This window comes from Oryctolagus cuniculus, chromosome 3 (assembly GCF_964237555.1).
Source record: "Oryctolagus cuniculus chromosome 3, mOryCun1.1, whole genome shotgun sequence".
NCBI lineage: Eukaryota > Metazoa > Chordata > Mammalia > Lagomorpha > Leporidae > Oryctolagus > Oryctolagus cuniculus.
Genome location: NC_091434.1, coordinates 153,342,067 through 153,367,156, shown reverse-complemented (window position 1 = coordinate 153,367,156; position 25,090 = coordinate 153,342,067). Strand labels below are relative to the sequence as shown.

General features: G+C 43.3%; 1 protein-coding gene across 7 annotated transcripts in view; it reads left to right on the top strand.

Moving 5' to 3' along the window:
• CTTNBP2 (cortactin binding protein 2) overlaps positions 1–25,090 on the top strand; it is a 192,046-nt gene that overhangs the window by 136,226 nt on the left and 30,730 nt on the right. For all 7 annotated transcript variants that reach the window (XR_011387007.1, XM_070069817.1, XM_051847988.2 and 4 more), the window contains 5 exon segments: positions 5,711–5,986; positions 8,141–8,236; positions 10,609–10,688; positions 20,975–21,061; positions 21,145–21,244. Coding sequence is in view for 6 of the 7 variants with exons in the window: in XM_070069817.1 (XP_069925918.1) it covers positions 5,711–5,986; positions 8,141–8,236; positions 10,609–10,688; positions 20,975–21,061; positions 21,145–21,244 (639 nt within the window). In the remaining variant the exon portion in view is untranslated.

Here is a 25,090-nt window from a genome sequence, read left to right as displayed (position 1 = left end):
CCAGATCATATAAAATATTATGACCTCTTGTGTCAAGATTATAACCCAATCTGTTGATCCAACCAACCGTGTCAGTAGTTCAACTTTAAGAAAAGCAGAATTTTAAAAGTTAGTAGTTTTAACCTTCAGTCCAATACATAGATGTGTATTCTCTTATCTGGTAAAGGAAACTTCAGAATGTTGGGAAGAATATGTGTAAACTATAAGGATATTTTAATAAGGGATAAAAGAAAATGAGAAATTTTTGGTTCGCACAAGGACTACATTCTTTATCAAAATCTCACTTTCAGGACCTTAAACTTCTGAATCACTGTTGACTGAAACTGTGCCTCATAGACTTTGTCCAAGCCAAAAGAACTCTTTGGTAAAAACGTTGCAGCTTTTTAGGTACATCAACAGAACGTGAACTGACAGGGAAATGGAAAATTTTCTATTGGACTGAAAATTTATTCTGAAATGCTAATGCTATCATTTATTTAAATTCCATTTTTGAAATTAAACATGGAGAAATGAAAGAAATACACATTGATAGTTACAGTATGTGGGACATGAAGGAGAAGAACATTGGCTTGGCTGAATTAGAGCTGGAAAATTGGTACAGGGAAGTGGATGTTTGAGACAGTGTAGTGCAGTATTAGTAGTTTTGATTTCACACGACGAGAAAAAAAGAGCTAATGAGATTCTCAAGAGTGCATATAATTCAAGTGGTGTTTTAAAATCAAGTAGGCAGGGGCTGGCACTGATGTAGCAAGTTAAACCACCACCTGCAGCACTGGCATCCCGTGTGGGCACCAGTTCCAATCCCGGCTGCTCCACTTCTGATCCAGATTCCTGCTAATGGACCAGGGAAAGCAGTGGAGGATGGCCCAAGTCCTTGTGCCCCAGCATCCATGTGGGAGACCTAGAAGAAGCTCCTGGCTCCTGGCTTTGGACTGGCCCAGCTCCAGCCATTGTGGCTTTATGGGAAATAAGCCAGCAGATGAAAGATCTCTCTCTGCCTCTGCCTCTCTCTGTAACTCTGCCTTTCAAATAAATAAATATTTTTTAGAAAACCAAGTAGGTAGTTCCATATGAGACAAATCCATCTATAGAGAGTCTGGGAACAAGTATAGCACCAAGAAGTTTAAATTAAGTGTATCAGGAGTTAGATTAAGTTGGTAGACAGGAAAATGACATCCAGTGAGGGGAGGGATGGAAAATCCTAAACATGGGGACTGGTAAATCCTTTAACAAAATATTTCGCCCAGGGACCCAGGTGTAATTCCTGTCTCAGACATGTCGGCAAGACTTGTAAGTGCACATCTTGTGGAAAACTGGACTTAGTCCCAGGCTTCTTTGAGGTCTGTGTTACCTCAGGCAAGATGCTAAACAGTCCCTGACCTCAGTTTGCTCATCTGTTAATTGGGGATAATAATTGCTTATATGTTGGTGGATGAAAGAGTGAATAATTTCTTAGTCTCTGTAAGGTTTGTGATTCTGACGATGTGTGAGAAGTGAAATAAAAGGATGTGCATTTAGATTGGAAGACGACTTCCATACAGCTGACAATAGAACCTGTCAGTGCAAATGCTGTGTAGAGGGTAAGCACAGAGGAACAGAGGATGTCAAAGCAACACAAAGGAGGCCCTTTATCTTTATTTAACAAACCTGTTTTATTCTTTATTTCGGTCCATAAGCTTCTGGAACCTGTGTGCCAGAAGACAAGTGAAGATGTTTACTGCAACATTGTAGGTCCTAGGAGAACCTGGAAAGCATTCCAAATGGAAATCTTTTAGGAGAATGGATAGTAGAAAATCCATGTTCTAAAGTTACAAACAGCACATAAAAATAAGTTTTACCTACAGAAATCACCATAGCAACACTCAGAAATGTTAAGAAGGCAGCTATGAAAGGAAATGTAATATAAAACCATCTGTGTAAAGTTTTAAAAATACAACTCCAAGCCTATATTTGTTATGAGTACTTTAAATGAGGCAAAGTGTCAGTGTATGTGAGGTAAGAGCTTCCCCATGGAGGACTGAAGTGAGAACAGAAGGGCTGGGCTCAAAAAGAGCTGAAGGTAGAGAATTCCAGGTGAACCAACAGCATGTCTGCAGGCATTGGTGTGCACGGTGCTTTAGAGTCTCTATGGGCAGTTAACCCTATCTTCAGTGCAGGGGACAAGAGGCAGGTGAGGATGGAAAGGTATGTATTATGCACTGTGGTTCAATCCTATGAGTAAGTTTTGACACAATGCTGTGGATACTGAAAAATAGTTGAATGATTGACATGAGAGGTTGGTAATGTGAACATATTGTCTCCGTATAGGATGCCCTAAAGGGAAATGATGACTGTACCAAGTAGGGGAGGGAATGGGGGTCTGAAATAGCTGAGTGGCAGCTGGGCTAGAGAAGAGTGCCATGGCTGCCAAGACACAGACCCATCACTAACAGGGAGAGAAGTGTAGGATCAGGAAAAAGAGGCCCGGAGACCAAGCCTAAAGGCATCCTGATTTCGAGGACAGCATAGAGGACAAAGTTGCTTACAAAAAATATTAGAAGGGAAGAGAGTGAGAAAACAATAGTCTTATCAGGCTCAAGTTAGGATTGTTTCAGAGAGGAAGAAATAATTCAATAGCATCAAACGCCCTAGAGTGTGGGTTGAGAAGAGAGCTAATCGCATTTGGCAAATAGGAAGTCGTTACTAAAAGTGAGACAAGTTTCAAGCAGTTTTGTTGGCAGAAACTGATTATTTTAAGAAATGCATAATATGGAAAGGAATTGGGGAAACTCTTGCAAAAGTCTACCCTTTCATTTATTCCTTCAACAAGCATCCACTGAACTCCTGTATGTGCCGAGCACTGTCCTAGCCACGTGGGTATGTCAGAGAATTTTTCAAGAAGATTGCCATCATGAACCTACAGTCTAACATTAAGAGACAGCAAGTGAACAATAAACTCAAAAATAATTTGTTATATGGCATTGTAAAATGGTGCGATGTGCTATGAAAATGACCAAGGGGGATGAGGAGACGGGCTGGGTTTTAGTTTTCACAGTGTTGGTGAAGGTAGCCTCGCTGGTACGACATTTAAGCAAAGGTAAAGGGCAGCTATGTAGAGATTTCAGGTAAATTTTTCCAAGAGGAACATATCAAGCACATAGAAGCCCTGAGGTAGGATGCACCTGATGTGTCTGAGGAACTGAAAGAAGAACAAGGTGACTGGGAAAAGAGAGGGGAGATAGGTAGGAACGTAGGTCAGAGAAGTTGCAGGATAGGGTGGAGGTCTATTGGCATCTGTGGGCTCTTGTAAAGACTCAGGGTTACCATGAGAGGGACAGAGCTGATGTGCATTGTAGCAGTGTCACTGGCTGCTTTTGGAGAACAGGTTGTACTAAATCATGGGTAAAATTAGAATCATCTGTTAGGACAAGACTATGGGAAAGCAGGTGAGACACAATAATGATGGTTGTATGTAGGACTGTAGCAGATGAAGTGCTTGGGTCTGGATACAGCTGAATATAGAGGTGAAAATCCTCACGGACTGAGGCAGTGTATGAGAGGGAGGATTCCGGGATAAGTCAGGTGTTCAGTCTGAGCAACTGGCAGGATGGAGTCACTGTTATCTTCAAGAGGATGCTGTGCGTGAGGCAGGTTTTGGTACTGAAGGTCAGGAGTTCTGTTCTGAATGTGTGAATCTGAGATGTCTGTCAGGATGTGCATGTGGAGATGTCAAGTCAGCAGAAATTCTGGAGACAAGTGTGAGCTGGATGTATAAATCTGGGAGTCAGCACTCTATCAATGATGTTTGAAATCATGGGACTAGATGAGATCACTTATTATGGGACTAAACATAGAAAAAATAGGAGAAAGTTGCCCTGAATACTCTATTATTAAGGAGTTTTAAAAAAGTAAAGGGAATGGCAAAGGAGCAACATGAACTTCAGAATTTTTATGCACCAAAATACATGTAAACTCATCTTTTAATTCCATCTTCCTGAAGCTTTGGAAGTACCCTCATATTCTTGTTTGCACAAGCCTACCTATAATGCATCATCTATGATTTCTAGTGTTTGAGTACCTGACCACATTTGTGATAGACTAAAGGTGGGATCTGTCCAAAGATGATTGTACTTTTTTCATATTTCCTATAATTATCACATACTTCATTAGCTGGCATTCAACTCAACTTTCATAGGGAAAGTAATTCCTATTTCATCAGTTTGTGGGATATTTAATGCACTAATTAGAATAATGAGCTAAGCAGACATAAAAGACTTGGGAACAAACACAAGTGACTCTTAGTAGGCACTCAGTGCATAAGAGCAGAAGTAGATGTGGTACCACCCGCCTCAGTGGAGCCTCCTTCAGTGGGTGTCAAAGAGAGATGGAAAAGCTCATTAATAAAGCTCCTACGGGGCTGCCATTGTGGCATAGTGGGTAAAAGCTGCGACCTGAAATGCCAGCATCCCATATGGGCACTGATTCAAGTCACAGCTGCTCCACTTCCCATCCAGCTCCATCCAGTGGAAGATGGCCCAAGTCCTTGAGCTCCTACCACATTGACAGAAGGCCCATATGAGGTTCCTGGCTTCGTCCTGGCCCAGCCTTGCCTGTTGAGGCCATTTGGGGAGTGAATCAGCAGATGGCAAATCTCTCTCTCTCTCTTTCTTTACCTTCCCTCTCTCTCTGTAACTCTGCCTTTCAAATAAATAAATACAGTCTTTAAAAAGAAAATAATAGCTCCTGTTTACCATGTAAAAAGTTTGTCAAACCTACCACAAATGCAAGTTCTTTTACTCTTCCTAACAACTCCGTGCATATTCCTTCCATTTTATACAAGAAGAAATTTCAGTATAGAGAGATCAAGGCAATTTATCAAGTACATATAGCTGGTAGAAGGCTGAACTTGAGGTGCAAACCAAGCTCTATATGAATCTAAGCCTTTATTCTAAGCATACTGACTTATTCCCCCTTTAAGCTTCCTTGTTCATGGCATTGTCTATGAAGATAAGAAGAATACAAAGAATTCAAGGTCAAGTGAGATTCTTCCAGGTATTTTTTTAAGATAATCTTGCTGAAGGGAGTCAATGATAAAGAAAGGACTAAAGATACATGTAACAAAACACATCTCACAGAGATGGTATCGTGCCATAGTGGTTAAAGCTGCTGCCTGCAATGCTGGCATCTCACATGGGCACCAGTTCATGTCCTAGCTACTCCACCTCTGATCCAGCTCCCAGCTAATGAGCCTGGGAAAAGCAGTGCAAGGTGGCCTAAGTACCTGGGTCCCTGTCGTCCATGTGGGAGACCTGAAAGAAGCTACTGGCTTTGGCCTGGCCCAGCACTGATCATTACAGCCATCTAGGGATTGAACCAGTTGATGGACCATCTCCCTCTGTCTGTCTCCCCGCCTCTGTCTGTAACTCTTTCAAAATATATAAATAAATCTTTAAAAAATAAGAAATGAAAAAGTGACAGTTCACCTAATATATTTCCAAAGACATGTGAAGAGATTGGGAGAACAAAGTTTACTCTAGAATAAGAACACTCAATGTTACTTTAAAAATGATAACTTTTCTTTGACTTTTTTACAGATGTTCATTTCTGCCTAATTTGTATACTAATATTGCTTTTTTGTTTTTGTTTTTTTGCTTAGTTAAGATACTGATTTTGTTATTTTTTTCTATCAGGATTTACTTTTAAACATGTAATTCTTTTATTCTTCTAACAGATGCTCTTAAAATACCCTTAAGGATTTCCGTAGGTGAGATTCAACCAGACAACTGTGGTTCCGATGATTTTGAATGCGAAAACATAATATGTACTTTAAGTATCCGCAAACAGACATCGTGGGATGATTTTTCAAAAGCAGTGAGTCAAGCTCTGACAAATCATTTTCAAGCAATCTCTTCTGATGGGTGGTGGAGTCTGGAAGACGTGGCATTTAATAACACCACCGACTCTAGCATCGGCCTCAGCGCAAGCAGCGTACGATCCATCACGCTAGGTACCAGCACTCTCACTGTGAAGAGAACATTGCATTTCTGGGTTTATTTGCATGTGTGGGCTTCATAATCTGACATTCATTGATGAAGCATTCAGAGTTCCCTTGTGGCAGCTGCTGGCACTGAAAAATTTGAATAGTCACAATGTAGCCATTACGTAATGTTGCCTGATAATATAACAGCTTTTATGCCTCAAGTAATACTCAAGCATTAGGAACATGAGAGCCCTTGATGAGGCTCGGTGATCATGCCTGGTGTTTTAAATAAATGCAACAAACTAAGCACAACGCAGCTGCTTACTGATGTACAGCCCTGAACTCGGCTTTGGATTTGTCTTGGGTCTTGCCAGGGGTGCTGTGGTGGGTTACTACCTTCCCTCCAGGATAAGTGCCCTGAAGGACTTTAGATTTGGAAGAAGCACTTGAATGAAGACAGGCTCAAAGCTCCATATGGGATGAGTCAGGCACTAACTGGTTATTTCTGCTTGATAGACACCATAAAGCAGACTCCAAAGGACTTAAAAATATAAGGTTTGCTTTCTGGTGAGCGTGGTAAGTGCTCCATATGTGTTATTCATCCTTGGGTAGTTTCCTTGCTCTTGGACCAGGAGAACTGGGGAATCTACTCCCTTGCAAGGCCGTGCTGGGAGCTTTATAAACAAATGGTCCTTCCAACAGCCTCATTATACAGATAAGTAGGTAAAGAGGACTTAGCTGCAGTCACACAATTAATGAGCAAAGCAGTCAGGATGCAAGTCACAGCCTGTCCAGTGGGAAGCTTGTATACTTCAACAGCAGCATGTTGAAAAGGAAGGCTCATGGCTGAGGGGAGGGTGTGCTTTTGCTATTCACATGGATGTATCATCTTCTATCAGGAAGTGTTTTATTCTCCTCGCTCATATGTGCTACTTCCCTTGGAAAACGTTTATTACCACTGGTTTGTAGAAAAAAAAATTCATGAAAACTTGATTGTATGAATCTTTAGCATGATCATTCAGATTATTACAGAAATGTTAGATCATTGATTTGCATTCAGAAAATAAGTAGAAGATGATTCTCAGGAACATATTCTGGTCGCATGACAGAGTGTTATTCAAAGTGTGACTGTGCCACTGTCTGGCAAACGAGGGCCACACTACAAGGATCTAAAGGCAATGGGACCTCAGCAGCCTTGCTATAGCCAATCCAGAAGTTGGCCAAGGCACATGCACGTTCCCCTCCACCAGATAAACATAGCTGCAGGAGTAGTGGGTGCTAAGGCTTGACCCTGCCCAGTGCTTGTGCTTATCACAGATGTGTAGAACACTAGTGGCACTTCAGGTCTAAAAATCATTGAGTTTTTGTGGTTAAAGGACTTAGTTCCAGTGCCTGACTGTAGCCACTTGACGATGGGTAATTGCAGCATTGTTATTGGTGCATAGTGTGTAAGTGATTTTGCTGGATCATAGCCCAAACTACATTAGAATTTCAGGCCAACAGATAGAGGACTGTAGGTGGGATATGCTTTATCTTAAGCTCATGCTGATCATAGATAGTTAAAACCTGCCCTGTGGAAGGGGTGAGGTGACAGTACTTACTACTAAGCCTGGTGAGAGAAAACATCTGTGAAGTGGTTCCTGCCAGAGCAGGAAGGGCAGAGGACCTGGCTGGGAGCGGGCTTGCCTTATTTTGAGCACCTGAAAGTACCCCCCACCCCACCCCGGGGATCTAGAATGTGCTGGAAGGGGTGCAAAGACCAGATCATAAAGGTTCTGATGTTTCTTCCGCAGTGCTTGGGCTTTGTAAAGCAGGCATTGTAAGAGCCAGAAAGCAGCTTTAGGTTCCATTGTCTTTGCTCTTCAGAACTCAACCCCGGAAGTATTTGGTATTATTTTTTTGCTATCTTGATATCCTTGCCATCTGGATATCTCCTTAAATTCCTCCTAAGGACTGCTTTGGGGAATTCAGTAGTGTGAAGACCTTCCACAGAGGGTTTTGTTTTGTTTTGTTTTTAGGAGTTAATCCCTTGTGTGACCTTCTAGATGTTCTTGTGTGTGCCCTTGACTATTTGAGCTATGGATTCCATGGGGCTCTTATAGAGGAGAATATATGTGTACCCTTAAGAGAGAAATTTCTTTCGAGCTGCCACTGACATTTTGTTTCATTTTTTCAAACTAGGAAATATGCCGTGGCCAGCAGGTCGGAGCTTCGCCCCGTCCCCGTGGGACTTCGTGAGGAAGAACAAGACAGAGCAAGTCACGGCGCTTCTGTCAGGTAATGCTGTTCCATCCCAAGAGGGTGTGCAAAGACAGTTTGCTCCGTGGCTGGCTCACGGTGCGGCTTCTTTAGTCTGCGTGTTTTCATCCTGCTTCCTCTAGCCCTGCAGGTAGGACTCCCACTGTGAGGTGCTGAGATGACTTTTGAAACACTGGAGCAAGAGAAAGAAAAATCCAAAGCCATATTTCTAACACCCATGTTGCTCTCTGTCGAGTTTACTGGTTCTGACCCTTCTGATCGCTTCCCACACGAGGAACAAGCGAAGGCCTCAGGGACATGTAACTTGAGAGTGACAGAGATGATAAAAACAGAAATGTCTTTTGATACTGTCAAGCACAGTGTGGGTTGATTGATTGATTGATTGATTGATTGGAATGAGTGATGGAGAGATCTTCCAGCTGCTGCTCCACTCCCCAAATGGTCACAATGGCTGGAGTTGGTCAAAGCTGAAGCTGGGAGTCCAGAGCTTTATCTTGGTCTCCCACATGGGTGGCAGGGGCCCAAGTACTTGGACCATTCCCCCACTGTCTACCAAGACACATTAGCTGGGAGTTGGATTGGAAGCAGAGCAGCCAGGACGCAAACTAGCACGCTGACACGGGATGCCAATGTTGCAGGTGGCAGTGTAGCTCACTGTGCCACCACGTTTGCTCCACATATGTGTATAACGTGATTATTATAACGGAAAAGGCTAGTGTTCAGTTAGCACCTCTGTGTGGAAGGCCCCATTATTTATGGCATAAGATATAATGTAAAATCATGTAATCATTATAACAACTCAATGGGAAAAATACTTAAGTACATCAAAAAAATCTATGGAAAATGGGATTAAATGATTAGTTTATTTTGGTGTAAAAAAAAAAAAAACTTGAAGTCCAATGCTTACAAGGGCTTTCACAAACTTCATGGAAAATGCATATTTTGAAAAACATATGCATGTACCTCCTTTCTGTTTTTCAACATTCTTTTTCTTTTGATTTGGAAAGCAGAGCTAGCAAGAGAGTTCACTCTCCAGATGCCTATAATAGCTGAGGCTAGGCCAATTCAAAACAGGAGGCAGCGTCTGAGTCTCCTCAGTGGATGGCAGGGACTCAAGTACTTGAGCCATCATCTGCTACCTCCCAAGGTATACATGAGCAGGTGGTTGGATCAAAAGTGGAACCCAGCACTTTGATATAGAATTTGAGTGTTCCAAGCAGTGGCTTAACCTCCTGTGCCACATTGCCGACCCCATGCATAGATACCAAAAACATTTTTGCACCAAAATAAACATCTTTCTATGAACTACTTGTGGTACCCTTGTAATTCCTGCTTATCCTCATTTTAGTCACAAGAAAATTAAGGCTCACTCAGGTTGTTTTTCTTGCCCTAAGATCAACCCACTAGTAACTGGTTTAAAAAAACACAATTTCGGCCGGCGCCGCGGCTCACTGGGCTAATCCTCCGCCTAGCGGCGCCGGCACACCGGGTTCTAGTCCCGGTCGGGGCGCCGGATTCTGTCCCGGTTGCCCCTCTTCCAGGCCAGCCCTCTGCTGTGGCCAGGGAGTGCAGTGGAGGATGGCCCAGGTGCTTGGGCCCTGCACCCCATGGGAGACCAGGAAAAGCACCTGGCTCCTGGCTCCTGCCATCGGATCAGCGCGGTGCGCCAGCCGCAGCGCGCTGGCCGCGGCGGCCATTGGAGGGTGAACCAACGGCAAAGGAAGACCTTTCTCTCTGTCTCTCTCTCTCACTGTCCACTCTGCCTGTCAAAAAAAAAAAAAAAAAAAAAAAAATTTCTTGGCCCTTGACTCTACAAGGCTGCTGATTTAATCACGTGTTTTCCATACTTGTGAGTTTTCAAATATTTAGTCTCAACTAATAAAGTTTTATTGTGTGATCTCAATTTACTGAAAAAAAAAAGTGAAAATACCCTAGAAAATCCCCTTAGGCTCAAACAACGTATTGAGGGAATGGCAGTGCTGGGGGAATGGGAGGTTGACACCTAAAGGGAAATCCCAGACCTCTGCATTAATGTTGGCCAAGGCTACAACTTCCTGAGGATTGGGGTTATCCATGATAACTTTTGCTTCTGGACAGTAAAACAGCAATCTTCCAGGTACCAGCTACAGTGTGGGGGCTGGATTTGCGGGGAGGTAGGTAGGTTTCCTGGGGGAGCTCTGGAGAGGCCAAGATCAGTGGCTGTCTACCTGCCCATACAGAGAATGGCAATATTTTCACCATGGCAAATGCATACCAGTGCTTCTTGATGGAATTCAACTGTCTGCCTATGTCCACAAGTGTATGGTATGCTAGGATGCATTCTGTTGTGTTTTGGTCATTTATATTGAATGGAGACGAGCCCATTTCTCTCCTGTGTCTATTTCTTACAGGCCCTCAAGAAGGCTGCCTTAGTAGTGTGACGTACGCATCCATGATTCCTCTGAAGACGCTGCAGAACTACCTCCGGCTGGTAGGGACGCCCTGGGCAAGCCTCTGTTTCCCACCCCTGCACCAGAATACAGGGTAGCCATGGATGTGCAGGGAGTGCCAGCCCCAACTCAGCCTGGACCCTGTGCTCTTGCGCCACTGCCTTCCCTCCTGGCGGCATCCCCTCACATAGACTGAATGTGTCACTGCTGTCTAGGAGTCCATTGCCCGTGCCAAGAGACCACCAGTGACTTGTGAAGCATTATCATTTTGTCAGGAGGGGTCATCTTCATAGAACAAGGACTAGACATCAAACAAATAACCATCCATATGGAAAGGATAGACCATACGTATGAAGATGCATTGCTAACAATATTTATAATTCAAAAATGGACTAAATAGGCCAGCATTAGTTACCATGTTGATTTGGCCACTTTCACAGGAACCAAATAATTATAGCTTAAATAGCATGGAAGTTTATTTTTTTCAAATGCATAAATCCCAGCAGGTGGGAGGTCCAGGGAGGTGCCCTGTGGCTGCTCCACTTTTCCCTATGTGGTGTTGGTGTCCCTAGCTCAAAGGTAATCACCACTCCCACATCCTAGCCCGAGGGAGGAGTGCCTGGAGGGCAAGCCCTCCCTTTCAGGCAGGCTGGGTTACGCTCCTCATTTCTGCCCACACCCCAGGGACTAGAATGTATACTCATGGCTGCACCTGCTGGGAAATGGGGGCTTTTGCTGGGCAGCCACGCATCCAGCTAGAGCTCGGCAGGCTGTTACTAAGCAGAGGAGGGGAACCATGCCTACTGGGGGAAGGTAACAAATGCTAGGCTCAGAATGAGTAACTTGAAGGGTGCGTGGCAATCATTAAGTACATACCGCATGCCAGGTAGTAGGTGTAGTGCTTTTTGGGTGTCTTTTATTCTTCACAACATACCTAGGAGATAGATACTTTTACCCATTTGATAGATAAGGAAATTGAAGCAAAGACAGGTCAAATTGTGTGCCCAAGGCCACAAACCTAGTAAGTGATGAAGCCAGAAGTGTGCAAGTCCCTGACGGACTGTGTATCTGTGGGCAGCTCTAATACTAATGGGGTAAAACAGCAAGTAAACGATAGCTTTGCTTGACTTGATTTGGATAGCCTTTTTTAAAAAAATATGAGTTAGACTTGAACACTTTACAGTCTCCGTGAACATGGGCTGACATCTTTGTTTTCATTACTGATAAAAGAAGTATTCAGAACCTTTCCATGGATCTTACAATTGGGACTGGCCTTTTTGGGCCAGCCCCAGTAGCATATCATGATGCAGAAGCCTCCCAGGATGGGAAAGCCGATGGCTTCTGAACCAGACTCTTCTCATTTATCTTCTGCTCTGTTTGCTCCTCTTGCTGGGAAGCAGCAGAGTGGATGTGAAGGGTATGTCTGATGGGAAGGAGTGCATCTCATGCATGAGGGTCAAAAGGTGTGACCAGCTAGGCTTTGAGGAATATGAGCCTCCTGCCTCCTGGGGAATCCTCTGGTAGAACCACTGGCTTCCCTCCCTTCTTCCCTGTCCACTTTTCAGTCCCAGGCAAGGTTCTGGCCCCAAGCTCTTCCTTCCTCCCACTTAGATGCTGAAAACAAAACCCAAAATTACATCATCTTAAGTTAAAGACCTTGATGGACTTTATTTTGCAAGTCTAAAACTAATAAAATGCTAAATAGTGAAAATAAAATGGAATAAATGTTCCAAGGGGCTAGGCAGAAGAGTTTAGTTTTATAGACAGAAAAGGGCTGAAAAAAGCAAAAAAGAAAAGAAATGGCCACTTCAAAAGTGACTTTCTTTGTAAGGCAGGAATAGGGAGACAGAACAATAGAAAAATAATGTATTGCTTAGAATCAGATTAGTTTTTGTAAGGATTAAAACAGAAGGAACTTCATTATTTCTAACTCTGCTGATTTTTAACTTAACTCTCCTGATTTCTGGAGCATTCAGAAAACAGCTTAGTTTCATTTGATTTGGTGACAGGGGACATTTTATTTTCCATGTGAAAGGCAGAGACAAACTGAAATCTTTTATCCACTGGTTGACCCTCCACATGCAGCTAACAGAGCTGGGCCAGGCCTAAGCCAGGAGCCTGGGACTAAAACTAGGTTTCCCTGGTCGGGGGCAAGGGCCCAATTGCCTAAGCGATGTTTGCTGCCTCCTTGAGTGCACGCCAGCAGGGAGCTGGACTAGGGAACTGAGGCCAGACTCAAACCCAGGCACTCTGAAATGGGTGCAGGCAGTCCAAGCAGCGTTTTTACCACTGCACCGCACACCTACCCCGTGGTAACACAGAACTTTAGTGTGAGCGACGCCATTCTTGTTTTAGTGTGGTCTTTTCGGACCCAGTGCAGGATCCCTAGTCCATAACAATGACCTCATGAATTTTACTTATCAAAATTAATAGGAAATCTATGCAATTGAATTACAATTATGCATTAGCATATCTGTAAAATGAAATGTCTCCCAGGCACATTCTATGCAGAATATTCCTGGTACTCTTCTATATGTGCATCCTAATGCATAAGATGAATTTAAACACTAATAACCAACAAACCAGCTACTAAATTAGTTGTTCTATTACAAATATAATGAGTGGATATAAAGGGAATTTTTTAAGTTAACAATTAACTCTTGGATGGGTATAATAAAAAAATTATCATTTACCTCAGCAATCACTTGAAAAATTAAAGTGATTGGAACAACAGTAGACTGTGACCGCTAGGACCAGTTCCTCTCTCAAAGAAGATAATAAGCCTTGAAGGGTACACCTCGTGCGACATGTTTTTCTGTCCTATGATTTAATTCAATTGTTTGATAACTGTGTTTTGAGAGCCTCCTACATATGGGCAATGTTTTAGACTTATGGTAGAGCCATGTATGACACTCCCAGAACTCAAAGAGCTTACACTCAAGTGGAGGACAGACGGTTTTTAGAGAATAAATAACACATACTTAGTGTAATTATCATTACTAATTATTAAGTATTATTAATTATTACTAATTATTAAGTATTAAGAAAAGCAAAGCAGATAGGGAGATGACCAGGTAGAAGGGAAAGCAAAAAGCTCTTTTTTTTTTCTTGTTGGAATTATTAGGAGAGATCTTTCTGTAGGGACACTTGAACAGAAAACCAAATGAAGGAGGTAGCTTTGTAGAGTGTCTAAGGCAGAGGGAATTCCAGACACACAAGTTGCCAGGCCTTTGTCAAGCAATGAGGTCCAAGAAGTGGCCAATTGCATGGACTTTGGGTTTTGTGCCAGGTGAGATAAGAAGCCCCTGGGGATAGCTGAGTCAGTGTCATATCCCCTCTCAGTGCCACAGATGACTAAAGGCACATTGATGTGCTCTGAATTACTGAAAACCTGAATAATAGATGTGCTAACATAGTAACAGCTGACTTTTATTGAGCATTTGTTACATTCCAAGCTCTTCTCAAGTGGCAGGAATCTAAGCACTGGAGCCAGCACCGCTGCCTCCAGGAGGCACCTCCTCAGGAAAGTAGGAGCAGGAACCAGAGTGGGGTATTGAACCCAGGCACTCCTATATGATGTGGGCTTCCCAAATGAATCTTAATCTCTATGCCAGACACCCGCCCCTACATCTTTCTATTATATTTTCTTTTTAAATAGCTACAGTCCCAAGTTGTTGTTATGTCAACAAGTGAGAGCCAATCATTTCAAGTGAATAAACAAATCTCATACTGGCTTTTACAGTTTAAATAAGCTAATTATTTTTAAATGGGGGGTGTGTGTGTGAACTATCATTCCTTAGGAATTCTCATTACTTCCTTATAACTAATCTATAAAGAGGGATTTTGCAAATGATTTAATACTCTGCAAAACGGATTCCAGTTGTTTTCCAAATGCTGGATGTGTATGTTTGGGAAAATTTTCTATGAAGAACTGATAGTAACTGTATCATTTGCGGATATGAAGTCATAGATGAATTAGTTCTTAAAAATTGATAATCAGAAGAAATTAGAATAAAATTTCCAGCTGTAAGTCACATATCCTTAAGCTATATCCACTCCAATTTTATTGACTCAGTAAAACGCCTTATTTTCTGTTTTTGTTTTTGTTTTTTTTTTTTTTAATTTGGTGTCTCAGCACAAAGAGACCTAAAACTTCCCCTGAACAGTAGAACCACTCCTCAGATTAGGTCTGACAAGTGTGACTCCAAACAAAAGTCAAAGTTTGCTGGTTTAAAATGCCACCCATCTGAACACACATCGCAGTACCACATTGATGGTAATAGAACCACAGCTGCTGTAGTAAACTCCATTCTGCAGAAAAACATTGTGGGAGAAAAGAATAATAAAGGGATAGATGCTCCATTGTGGAGGTCAGTTGTTTGTGTTTAATCCAGAATCCATTTGCCTCACAAAGCACTCACTGACATGTGATGAGCTTCCTGAATAGCTGTGAAGACACAAGAATAAAAGGGATTGGTACCCATTGTAACGAAGAGGCCAGTGTCCCTTCACTCATAAGCAGAAATGTCACACTGTAAAGCAGATGATTCTGGCGATCATGATACAGACCATAACCTTGGAAGTGGAGTTGAATATTCAGTTTTGAAGAGCAGACCTCCCTTCAACACAATTAAAATAATTAACTACCCCCCCCCAATCTGCCTGCCTATCTGTCTATCCATCAATTGATCTATTTATCTTTAGAGCCCTCTACTGGAAGCATGGAGCATGTACATTCATTATACCCTAGATCTTGATGTTTGCAGAAATGTAATTCTAAAGCAGATCAATTATGCTTCTTGACAGAACTTAAATTGAGTAACAGTAATTTGTTCCCAGTAATTAATTTTTATTCAGGTTTTAAATGGCAATCAACATAACTCTATAACATTTGATGAAATAGAACAAAATACTATTAACAAAAAAATTAGCAATACCTGAAATGGAAAGGCACCTGCCAGTAGAGTAAGGGTACTAGAATGTATGGATGACCTGGAAGTCTCTGCCTTTGTTTTGCCTTTGCTTGTCTAATTCATTAATCTATTTATAGTATGCTTTACCTTATAAAGGATATTAGACTATGTAAACATAAAGAGCGTACTGCTAGTGAATGGCCTTTTCAATGAAATTTTAAATTGAATAGTTCCTGCCTGTATTTCCTAAAATCCTACAGTATGAGAACAAATAGGTGTTGAAACTGAAAATGACTTATCTATGAAGTTGAGCCCCTTGCTGTTATTTGATTTGAAAATCAATCTTAAGAAAGTAGGCAGTTTCACAGTATGGCTATAATGAATAGAGCACTCTTGCTTTCAGAACGGAGACAAGATTAAATAGCAATGCCGGTGAAAATCTCAGGGGTAGACTATTCAGTCAGTCTTGAAAACCTGTACCCTGTTTCACTGATGTGAATCAATCTATTCCTTGTGATAGAATTTCTACCCAATAAACTGTCTCAATTTGGAATTAATTTGAAGAGCTCAAGAGTTCTGGCTTAAAATTGCTCCTGTGTAGCAGTACCTAATTCACTATTTCTCACTAAAGTATTTTTGAAAAGTGACAAAACCTTACAACAACAGAGAAGTATAGAACTGAAGTCCTCCTTTGGCAAGAATCTGGAAAAAATGCTCACTATGTTTAGGTGCGATAGAACGTTCTCTCCACATAGGTGCAATCCACCTAAAATTAGGTTAGAATACACTATCGTGCTTTTCTTACCATCTTTTCTGATGAATCCCAGAGCAAGATTTAGACTGGTTAGAAAATTAGGCATCTATCCTTTATGGGTTAGTCTCTGCTTTTGGCAGCACTGTGATATTTTCCTCCACTCCATGTTAATACATGTCCTTCCACATCCATGTAGACACTGCAGTGCCTGGAAATAACCAAGCAGGAAGTTGGTGGGGGTTGGTGAGACTGGGTTGCATCTAGACAGATGTGTTAGCCAGAAGCATTCTCTGCAGAGATGGAGACAGGAGCATCCCGGACTAGCTGCTCTCTGGGGCCAGAGTTCATCCGCGTGTGCTTGTCTGCACTGGTGGTCAGCAGCATCTCATTCCATCACAACAGATCCTAGATCCTAGAGTTTAACTTCCAGCTTTAGACATCAGCCTGCCATCCACCCACTGACCTAATGAGAGGAGTCAGCCAGGAAAGTAGTGTACTGTCGCTCCCCCTCTTCGTGGAGGAACGACACAGGACCCTGCGCTGTTCTTTCGTCTGCTCGGCCCTCCCCGGGTTTGCTGCTGGTTCTTCCCGGGTTGGCTACTATCCCTTCCACCTCCGTGGAAGGGCAGTTCCCCCTGGCCACATTCCCCACTTCCGCAGGGGAGCGGCACACCACCGGCCGGCTTTCTCGGGGGCTGCACAGGTGTTCCTTCAGCTAGATGTTCCCCTTAGATGTTCCTGGTGCATGCCGTCTCTCTCCTCCTTTATAGTCCTCCTCCGCCAATCCTAACTCGGCTGCCCACACGCCGAGTACGCTGCTCTCCAATCAGGAGCAAGTCCTACAGTTTATTGGTTGAACTGGAGGCAGCTGTGCGGAAGCTGTTTACTTCTCTCCCAGCGCCATATTGTGGGAGAGCAGATGCATAGAATAAGTCTTAATTCCAGTAACTTAGTCTAGTCCGAGCTGCTCCCCACAGTGTACAGTGAGGGAAGCCAGTGGTGCTGCACACATCCTGTTTTTCTGCAGAATTCTTCCTGTGGTTTCCCAGAACATAAATAATAATAACAAATGAATGGTATACCTATGGATTTATACCACAGTTCTCTTTCTGAGAACTCAAGGGAAGAAAGCATTCTAAAAATTTATTTAGTTTTTTAAGAGATCCAATATAGTTAATAGATGCAATTATAAGAAAATAAGGATTTTTCCCTTCCTGCCCCATTTTTTTCCTTCCTTCCTTTTTAGATATTGTTTTGTTTTTGTTTTGTTTTTCAGGCAGAGTTAGACAGAGAAAGAGAGAGAGAAAGGTCTTCCTTCCGTTGGTTCACCCCACAAATGGCCACGCTGCACCAATCTGAAGCCAGGAGCCAGGTGCTTCCTCCTGGTTTCCCATGTGGGTGCAAGGCCCAAGCACTTGGACCATCCTCCACTGCACTTCCAGGCCACAGCAGAGCGCTGGACTGGAAGAAGAGCAACTGGGACTAATACCCAGCGCCCCAACCAGGACTAGAACCCAGGCTGCCGGCACCGCAGGCATAGGATTAGCCTAGTGAACCGCGGCGCCCCTTTTTAGTTTTTAGATAACATTTAAAATTTTTATTACAGTGAAGGGCTTAATTCTCCACCAAATAAAAAGTTATTTGGGTAAAAGCAAAAAGATCCTAGTTTAGCAGGAGTATAGACAAGGACTATAAATAATAGTCAAATGAAAAGATGACAATTTCACTCATATACGATAGATTTTAAAGTATTCCCAAACTATTAAAACTTAGTAGTATACTGTTCCTAACCACTGGTTTGAGAAAGGTATATTTGCAGTAATACTGATATGCACAGGCATTTCTTTTTTGGTTTGTGTTTTATTTTTAATCTTAGCTCCCACTTATAACAGAGAACAAGTGGTATTTGTCTGTGTCCAGTTTAGTTCACTCAACATTATGTCCTCCAGTTGCATCCATTTTGCTGCAAATGGTAGAATTTCATTACCTTTATAGCTGAATAATAATCCATTGTGTATTAAATCACATTTTTCTTTATCCATTCATCTGATGATGGATACCTTTTTTTATTGCCTCTTGGCTGTTGTGAACAGTGCTGCTATAAACATGGTGGTGCAGGGATCTCTTTGATACATTGTGTTCATGTCTTTTGGGCATATACCCAGTAGCGGGATTGCGGGGTCATATGCAAGTCTATATCGAGTTTTTTAAGAAATCCCTATGCTGTTTTCAAGGTGCCAGCAGAATCAGGGTCTGATGGATGCCTGTTTCCTGGTTTACTTGTGGTTCCTTCTCCCTGTGTCCTCATGTGGTAGAAGGAGCAAGGGAGGGATCTTTGCCAGCCTCCTTTACATGGGCACTAACCCTTTCAAAGGCTCCCACTTCCACTATATCACCTTGAGGAGAGTAGAAGTTCAGCTTGGGACACAAATATTCAGACCAGAACAACGAGGAAAACAAGAAGTTTGGAAAATTAGGTTCATTCGCTATAGATTGCATGGAGATAGATGATAAAAGCAGGCCAGGAAGCCTTGGTAGAGTCTAGGTCAGGATTAAAACTGCTAGAAAGGAGATGGAAGAGGTAAGGAATAATAACGATTGAAAATGTAATGGCGTAAAGCTGTTCTTGAGACAATACAGAGAAGTAAGGTAGCGAATGGTCTGTTCAGTGTGTGCAAGACTCATTTGTGTAGCTCTCCCAGAAGGTAGGAGAGAGTGAGTTAGGGTAATGATGGACTGGATGAAGGGTACTCTTGGAGAAGACAGAGAGAGCTTAAACACTGTAAGTGTTCCTTAGAAAGAAAGAACTAGAAGAGGAGAAATTACCAAAACCGTAGAAGAAAATTTCCCTAAGCCAAAAAAAAAAGCCTGACTATGCATATCAAAATGACTTTCCATGTTCCATTCAACGTTGAGAGAAAGCGGCCATAACTAGATAATCTGGGCAACAGTTTATAACGAAGTCTTGTAGCTCCAGAATCTCAGCTGAAACAGGACTTCCCTCTCTCCTGTGTCTGCAGATGTCCTAGTTCCAGTCTTGGTCCTTGGCTGTACCTGTACCACTGCTTGGCTCAGAGATCACCAAGACCACAGAAAAGAGCCCAGGCCACTGCTGAGTTCATCCTTCGGCTTTAGGATTCTAACACGACAGCCACAGCCACTGTTGTGTTACTACCAGACATTGGTAAGCCTTTTGCCGAAGGCTTACCAATAACGGAATAGTATTCAAGCTTAGAAAGTCAAGGATCCATTGGTTTTCAGAGCATAAAAACCAGTCCCAAACCAAATATCAAGGAATTTCTTCTTTTTTTTCCCCAAAAGATTTATTTATTTATTTGAAAGGCAGAGTTAGAAAGGCAGGGAAAGAGAGGAAAGTATTCTATCTGCTGGTTCATCCCCCAAATGGCTACAATGGCTGGAGCTGGCCCGATCCGAAGTCAGGAGCCAAGAGCTTCTTCCAGGTCTCCTACATGGGTGCAGGGGCCCAAGGACATGGGCCATCTTCCACTACCTTCCCAGGCACATTAGAAGGGAGCTGGATCAGAAGTGGGTCAGCCAGGATTCGAACCAGTGCCCATATGTAATACCAGCACTGCAGGTGGTGACTTTACCTGCTACGCTACACCACCGATCCATCAAGGGGCTTCTTACAGGATCCCTTTCCTCCTTAGCTCATACCTGACTCCTGGTGTCAAGCCTGGCTTTCCTTCCATGACTTGGTTTCCTTGGAGACCAAAGGCCATTTTAAAGGCCCCAGGTTAAGAAAGTTTCCTCTGGCCGGTGCCGCAGCTCACTAGGCTAATCCTCCGCCTGTGGTGCGGCACCCCGGGTTCTAGTCTTAATTGGGGCACCGGTTCTGTCCCGGTTGCCCCTCTTCCAGTCCAGCTCTCTGCTGTGGCCCAGGAGTGCAGTGGAGGATGGCCCAAGTGCTTGGGCCCAGCACCCGCATGGGAGACCAGGAGGAAGCACTTGGCTCCTGGCTTCGGCTTGGCACAGAGCCGGCCATGGAGGCCATTTGGGGGCTGAACCAATGGAAGGAAGACCTTTCTCTCTTTCTCTCTCACTAACTCTGTCCAAAAAAAAAAAAAAAAAAAAAAGAAAGAAAGAAAGAAAAAAGAAACTATACACATCCAGCTAGTAGATTTACTTTTTTTTTTTTTTTTTTTTTACAAAGTTAAATGACCCATCTCTACCTAGATTTCTTTAAATACTGAATTCCAGAATGGAGTAAGAGACACATAGTTGATCTGAGAGAATATTTAGCTTCTTATCTGTTTTATATATATTTCCCCTAACTGTCATTTTGTTATTTTTACCACAAAAATGCAAAATATGCATTGGGAAAATTCAAAGGGAAGAGCATCTGCAAGGTACAAAACGCAATTGAACCCGTGCTTCCCAGCTAACGTCCTGTAACTCCCCATGGAAATGGAGGGCACTGCGTATACTCTTTTATAAAATGTTGGCTCCTGCTAAAGATTAGATCACATTGAAATGAGAAACTTCAAGTGCCCAATAAATAAAGCTAATGGCTAAAATATTGTTACTTAACTTTTGAAAACCTGGGGACCATTAAAAGGGGATGTCACACTTGTGTTCCATGTTTCTCCCCTCTCAACTTAGCACCGTCACTTAAAGTCATGTCTTGGTTTGTTCCAAGGTCGAGCAATATCATAATGTCATATTTCATGGCCCTGAAGGAAGCTTGCAAGACTTCATAGCACATCAGCTTGCACTCTGCATGAAGGTATTGTTTATACACCCTCTCCTTTTTTTTTTTTTTTAATTGTGAAGCATGTACAACCAGTCACTCTTGTTTTCTTTTCCTAGCACAGACAAATGGCTGCAGGGTTTTCCTGTGAAATAGTAAGAGCTGAAGTGGATGCAGGTTTCTCCAAGGAGCAGCTATTAGACCTGTTCATCAGTAGTGGTAAGAGCATTTCTGGGAATTGGGTTGTGGTAACTAAAAGGCATGCTCTTCAAGGATGTCACTAAAAGAAGGTAAACTTCGTTGCTTGGGGACACATGGAGGTTGGCTTTTCAATTACTCAATAGTTGCAGGATGAAAATCGGGAACCCAAGTGAACACTTGCAAAATGTTTTCTTGTATATAACATTGAGTTTGTTAAGAACCTTGGATTTTCTCCTTTTCATCTTTGGTATTAATCATTCATTGCCATGAGAACCGGCACAACTGGCACCAGTGGTGTACCAACGAGGAGGTGGTGGGAGCAGTCCACCCTAGTGGGATTGAGTGCCACAGCTTTGATGCTGTTTAGAATTGCTGGTGTATGGTAATACTAAAAAATGGATAAACTTTTAGTAAATTTTTAAAGGATTTCTTTCTAATTTTAGATGTGCTTACTTATTTGATAGGCAGAACTTCTCTCTCACACACACATGCACACCACATAGGTCCACATTTTCTGGCTCACTCCCTAATGGGCTGCTACAGAGCGATGCCAGTAGCCAAGAACTCCATCCAGGTCTCTCACATGGGTGCAGGGGCCCAAGCATTTGGACCACCTTCTGCTGCTTTCCCAGGCACATCAGCAGGGAGCTGGATTGGAAATGGAGCAACCAGGACTCAAAATGGTGCTCCGATATGGGACGCTGGTGTCATGAGTGGTGACTTAACCCACTACACCATAATTCCAGGCCCTGTAGTAAATTTTTTTCCTTCATAAGTTCTCTACAACCAGCCCCTCGTTTCTGCATCTGGGGTAGAATTTCCCCCATTTCTCCTGGGAATGCCATTGACCAGTTTCCAAAGTACATTACTTGTACTGATCAATTCATTTGGTCTCCACAACAGCCTGTGCCTGAGAGACCATGATTTCCATTTCAACAGTGGAGAAATAGGCACAGGAAGGTACAGTAACTTGCCAACCCTCTCTTGTGGCAGACTCAGGATTCGCCATGGGTATTAACATAATGCTAGTCATGAGTTTCCTATTTCAGGCTCCAGAGCCTTATACCCAAGCTTCACAGAAACAGCATCACAGGCCGGCGCCGCGGCTCACTAGGCTAATCCTCCGCCTTGCGGCGCCGGCACACCGGGTTCTAGTCCTGGTCGGGGCACTGGATTCTGTCCCGATTGCCCCTCTTCCAGGCCAGCTCTCTGCTGTGGCCAGGGAGTGCAGTGGAAGATGGCCCAAGTGCTTGGGCCCTGCACCCCATGGGAGACCAGGAGAAGCACCTGGCTCCTGCCATCAGATCAGTGTGGTGCACCGGCCGCGGCGGCCATTGGAGGGTGAACCAATGGCAAAGGAAGACCTTTGTCTCTCTCACTGTCCACTCTGCCTGTCAAAAAACAAAAACAAACAAAAAAACCCAGCATCACACAGCAGAGCTCTACAGTACCAGCCGTGACACTGAAACAGACTAGATTTTAGCCTCCAGGGAATCAAAGCCACAGAGACTTTGGGGAGGGCTGAAGGAGGCAGCCACCAATCGTAGAAGCGTGAGTTTAGACATAGAATCAGAATCACTCTTAGAGGGAAGGGCACTTCCCATCCTTGGAACCATGGTGAGGGAAGATACCCTGTGGCTGAGACTTAGGAACATTCAAATTACCTGCAGTTTCTTAATCAAGAAATGAGAGGTGGGGCTTTGGCCCAGCAGTTAAGATGCCTGTTAATGTGCCCGTCTCCCTTATCAGCGTACCTGGGTTCAACACCCTCTTTCAGCTTCCTGATGTGGATCCTGGGAAGCAACAGTGATGGCTCGAATCAGTGGGTTGCTGCCACTTATGTGGGAGACTAGATGGAGTTCCCAACTCCCAGCTTCAGCCTGGCCCAGCTTCAGCCATTGTAGGCATCTGGAGAGTTAATAAGGCTATGGGAGCTTCCTCTGTCTCTATGCCTCTCAAATAATTTTTAAAGATTTATTTATTTGAAAGTCAGAGTTACAGAGAGATTGTCCATCCACTGGTTCACTCCTCAGGTGGCTGCAACAGTGCTGGGCCAGACCAAAGCCAGGAGCTTCACTTGGGTCTCCCACATGGATGGCAGGGGCCCAAACACTTGGGCTGTCTTCTGCTACTTTTCTCAGGACTTTAGCAGGGAACTGGATCAAAAATCCAGTTTTTTTATCTAAGCATCTTGGATATGAACTGGTGCTCACATGGGATGTCAGTATCACAGGAGGCAGCTTTAGTCACCACACCACAGCTTTTTTTTTTCCTATCACAGCTATTGCCAATTGCAGCTAACATTGACTAAGCACTTTCTCTGGTGGGCCCTATTCTAAACACTACACTTATTAACCCACAACCCACGGACACAGGTACAGTCACCATCCATGACTTGCAAACATGAAAACCCTTGACACAGGTTCATACCTTGCCATGGATCCCACAGCAAAAGCACAGAGGGAGACTCAAATGCAAGCTGTCTAGCTCTCCTCCAGCCACTGCTCCTTAATAGTCTACTCTGTGCAAGATGTCTGTTTTTCTCCGTTAGTTATTTAACAGTCCCTCATTTTTTCGAGTTTGTCTTGTTTCATGTCAAGTAAGAAGCTAAAATAGTTTTTCTCATCCTATCAGGGTAGATGGCAACTGTGGATTGAATTCTGCTCTAAGTTGAGAGAGCTAAGAAAATTGGCAATGGATTAGGTCATGAGGGATGCGAAGGTGACCAACTCAGCACTTTAGAATCCACAGTGACAGGGCAGGCATCATGACACAGCAAGTTAAGCCAATGCCTAGGGTGCCTGCATCCCAAATCAAAGTGCTAAGTTCAAATCCTGGCTACTCTGCACTTTCAATTTGGCTTACTGCTAATGTGCTTGGGAAGCAGCAGATGATGGCCAAGTACTTTAGTTCCTACCACCAATTTGGGAGACCCAGATGGGAGTTCTTGGCTCCTGAACCAGGGGTTGGAAGATATGTGTATGAGTGTGTCGTTGTCACTCTGCCTTCCAAATAAATAAATCATAAATAAATAAGAATAATAAAGAAGATGCTATAGTAAGCATCTTCTTAAAAAGAGCTCCTCTTCCCAACTTCTTGATTTGGAGAGAGACTGTCCCTTGGCTCTCATATAAGAAACAGGTCTTGTTGACAGACTTGAAAGCCTAAATGCTTGCAGATGCGAACAAGCTGCACTGGAAGTGAAGCAGGCAGAAGGGATGCCCCCACCTCCCAGAGGGCTGGCCACAGTCAGTTCCAGTAACTTCTTCATGCAGTTACAATGTTGTGAGGTCTGGAGATTTTTACGAAGAAGCCGCAAATCCAGATTTTTATGTGTAAATGTTTGGGTTTTGTCCTTTCAATATTTTAATTATTTTTTTAATGCACAGGTGAGCCACAGAGAACCCCCAGGACCTCTCACTTATGGACACCTAATGCTGGTCCTACAGCCAGTCCATGGTCACATCCTTGCCAAGTCCATCTCAAAGTGCCTTTTATATCCACCCCTCCATTGGCACCATGAAGCTTGGTGCCCCCCTCCCGTAACTCAGCCACTGTGCTGTAAATGGCTTCTCTGTCTACTGCTCTTCCTCCCTCAACACCCAGCACAGGCCTGAACAGCTCTGAGTAAAACCCGCTTCTGACTCTGCCCCACCACCTCCCTCTGTTGACCCCTGAGCTAAGCTGACGCCAGTCAAGACCTTCCATCCGGGGGCACTGATCCACTTGATTTGCTTTTCTGACCTTTCTAAGGTAGATGTCTGTACTCCATCAGAATGTGGTGTTTCTCTCTGGCATGTGCATTGCTTTCCATTTTCCATGTCTTTGCCTCTGCTGCAGCTTCCTCTAGAATTACAGAGTAAA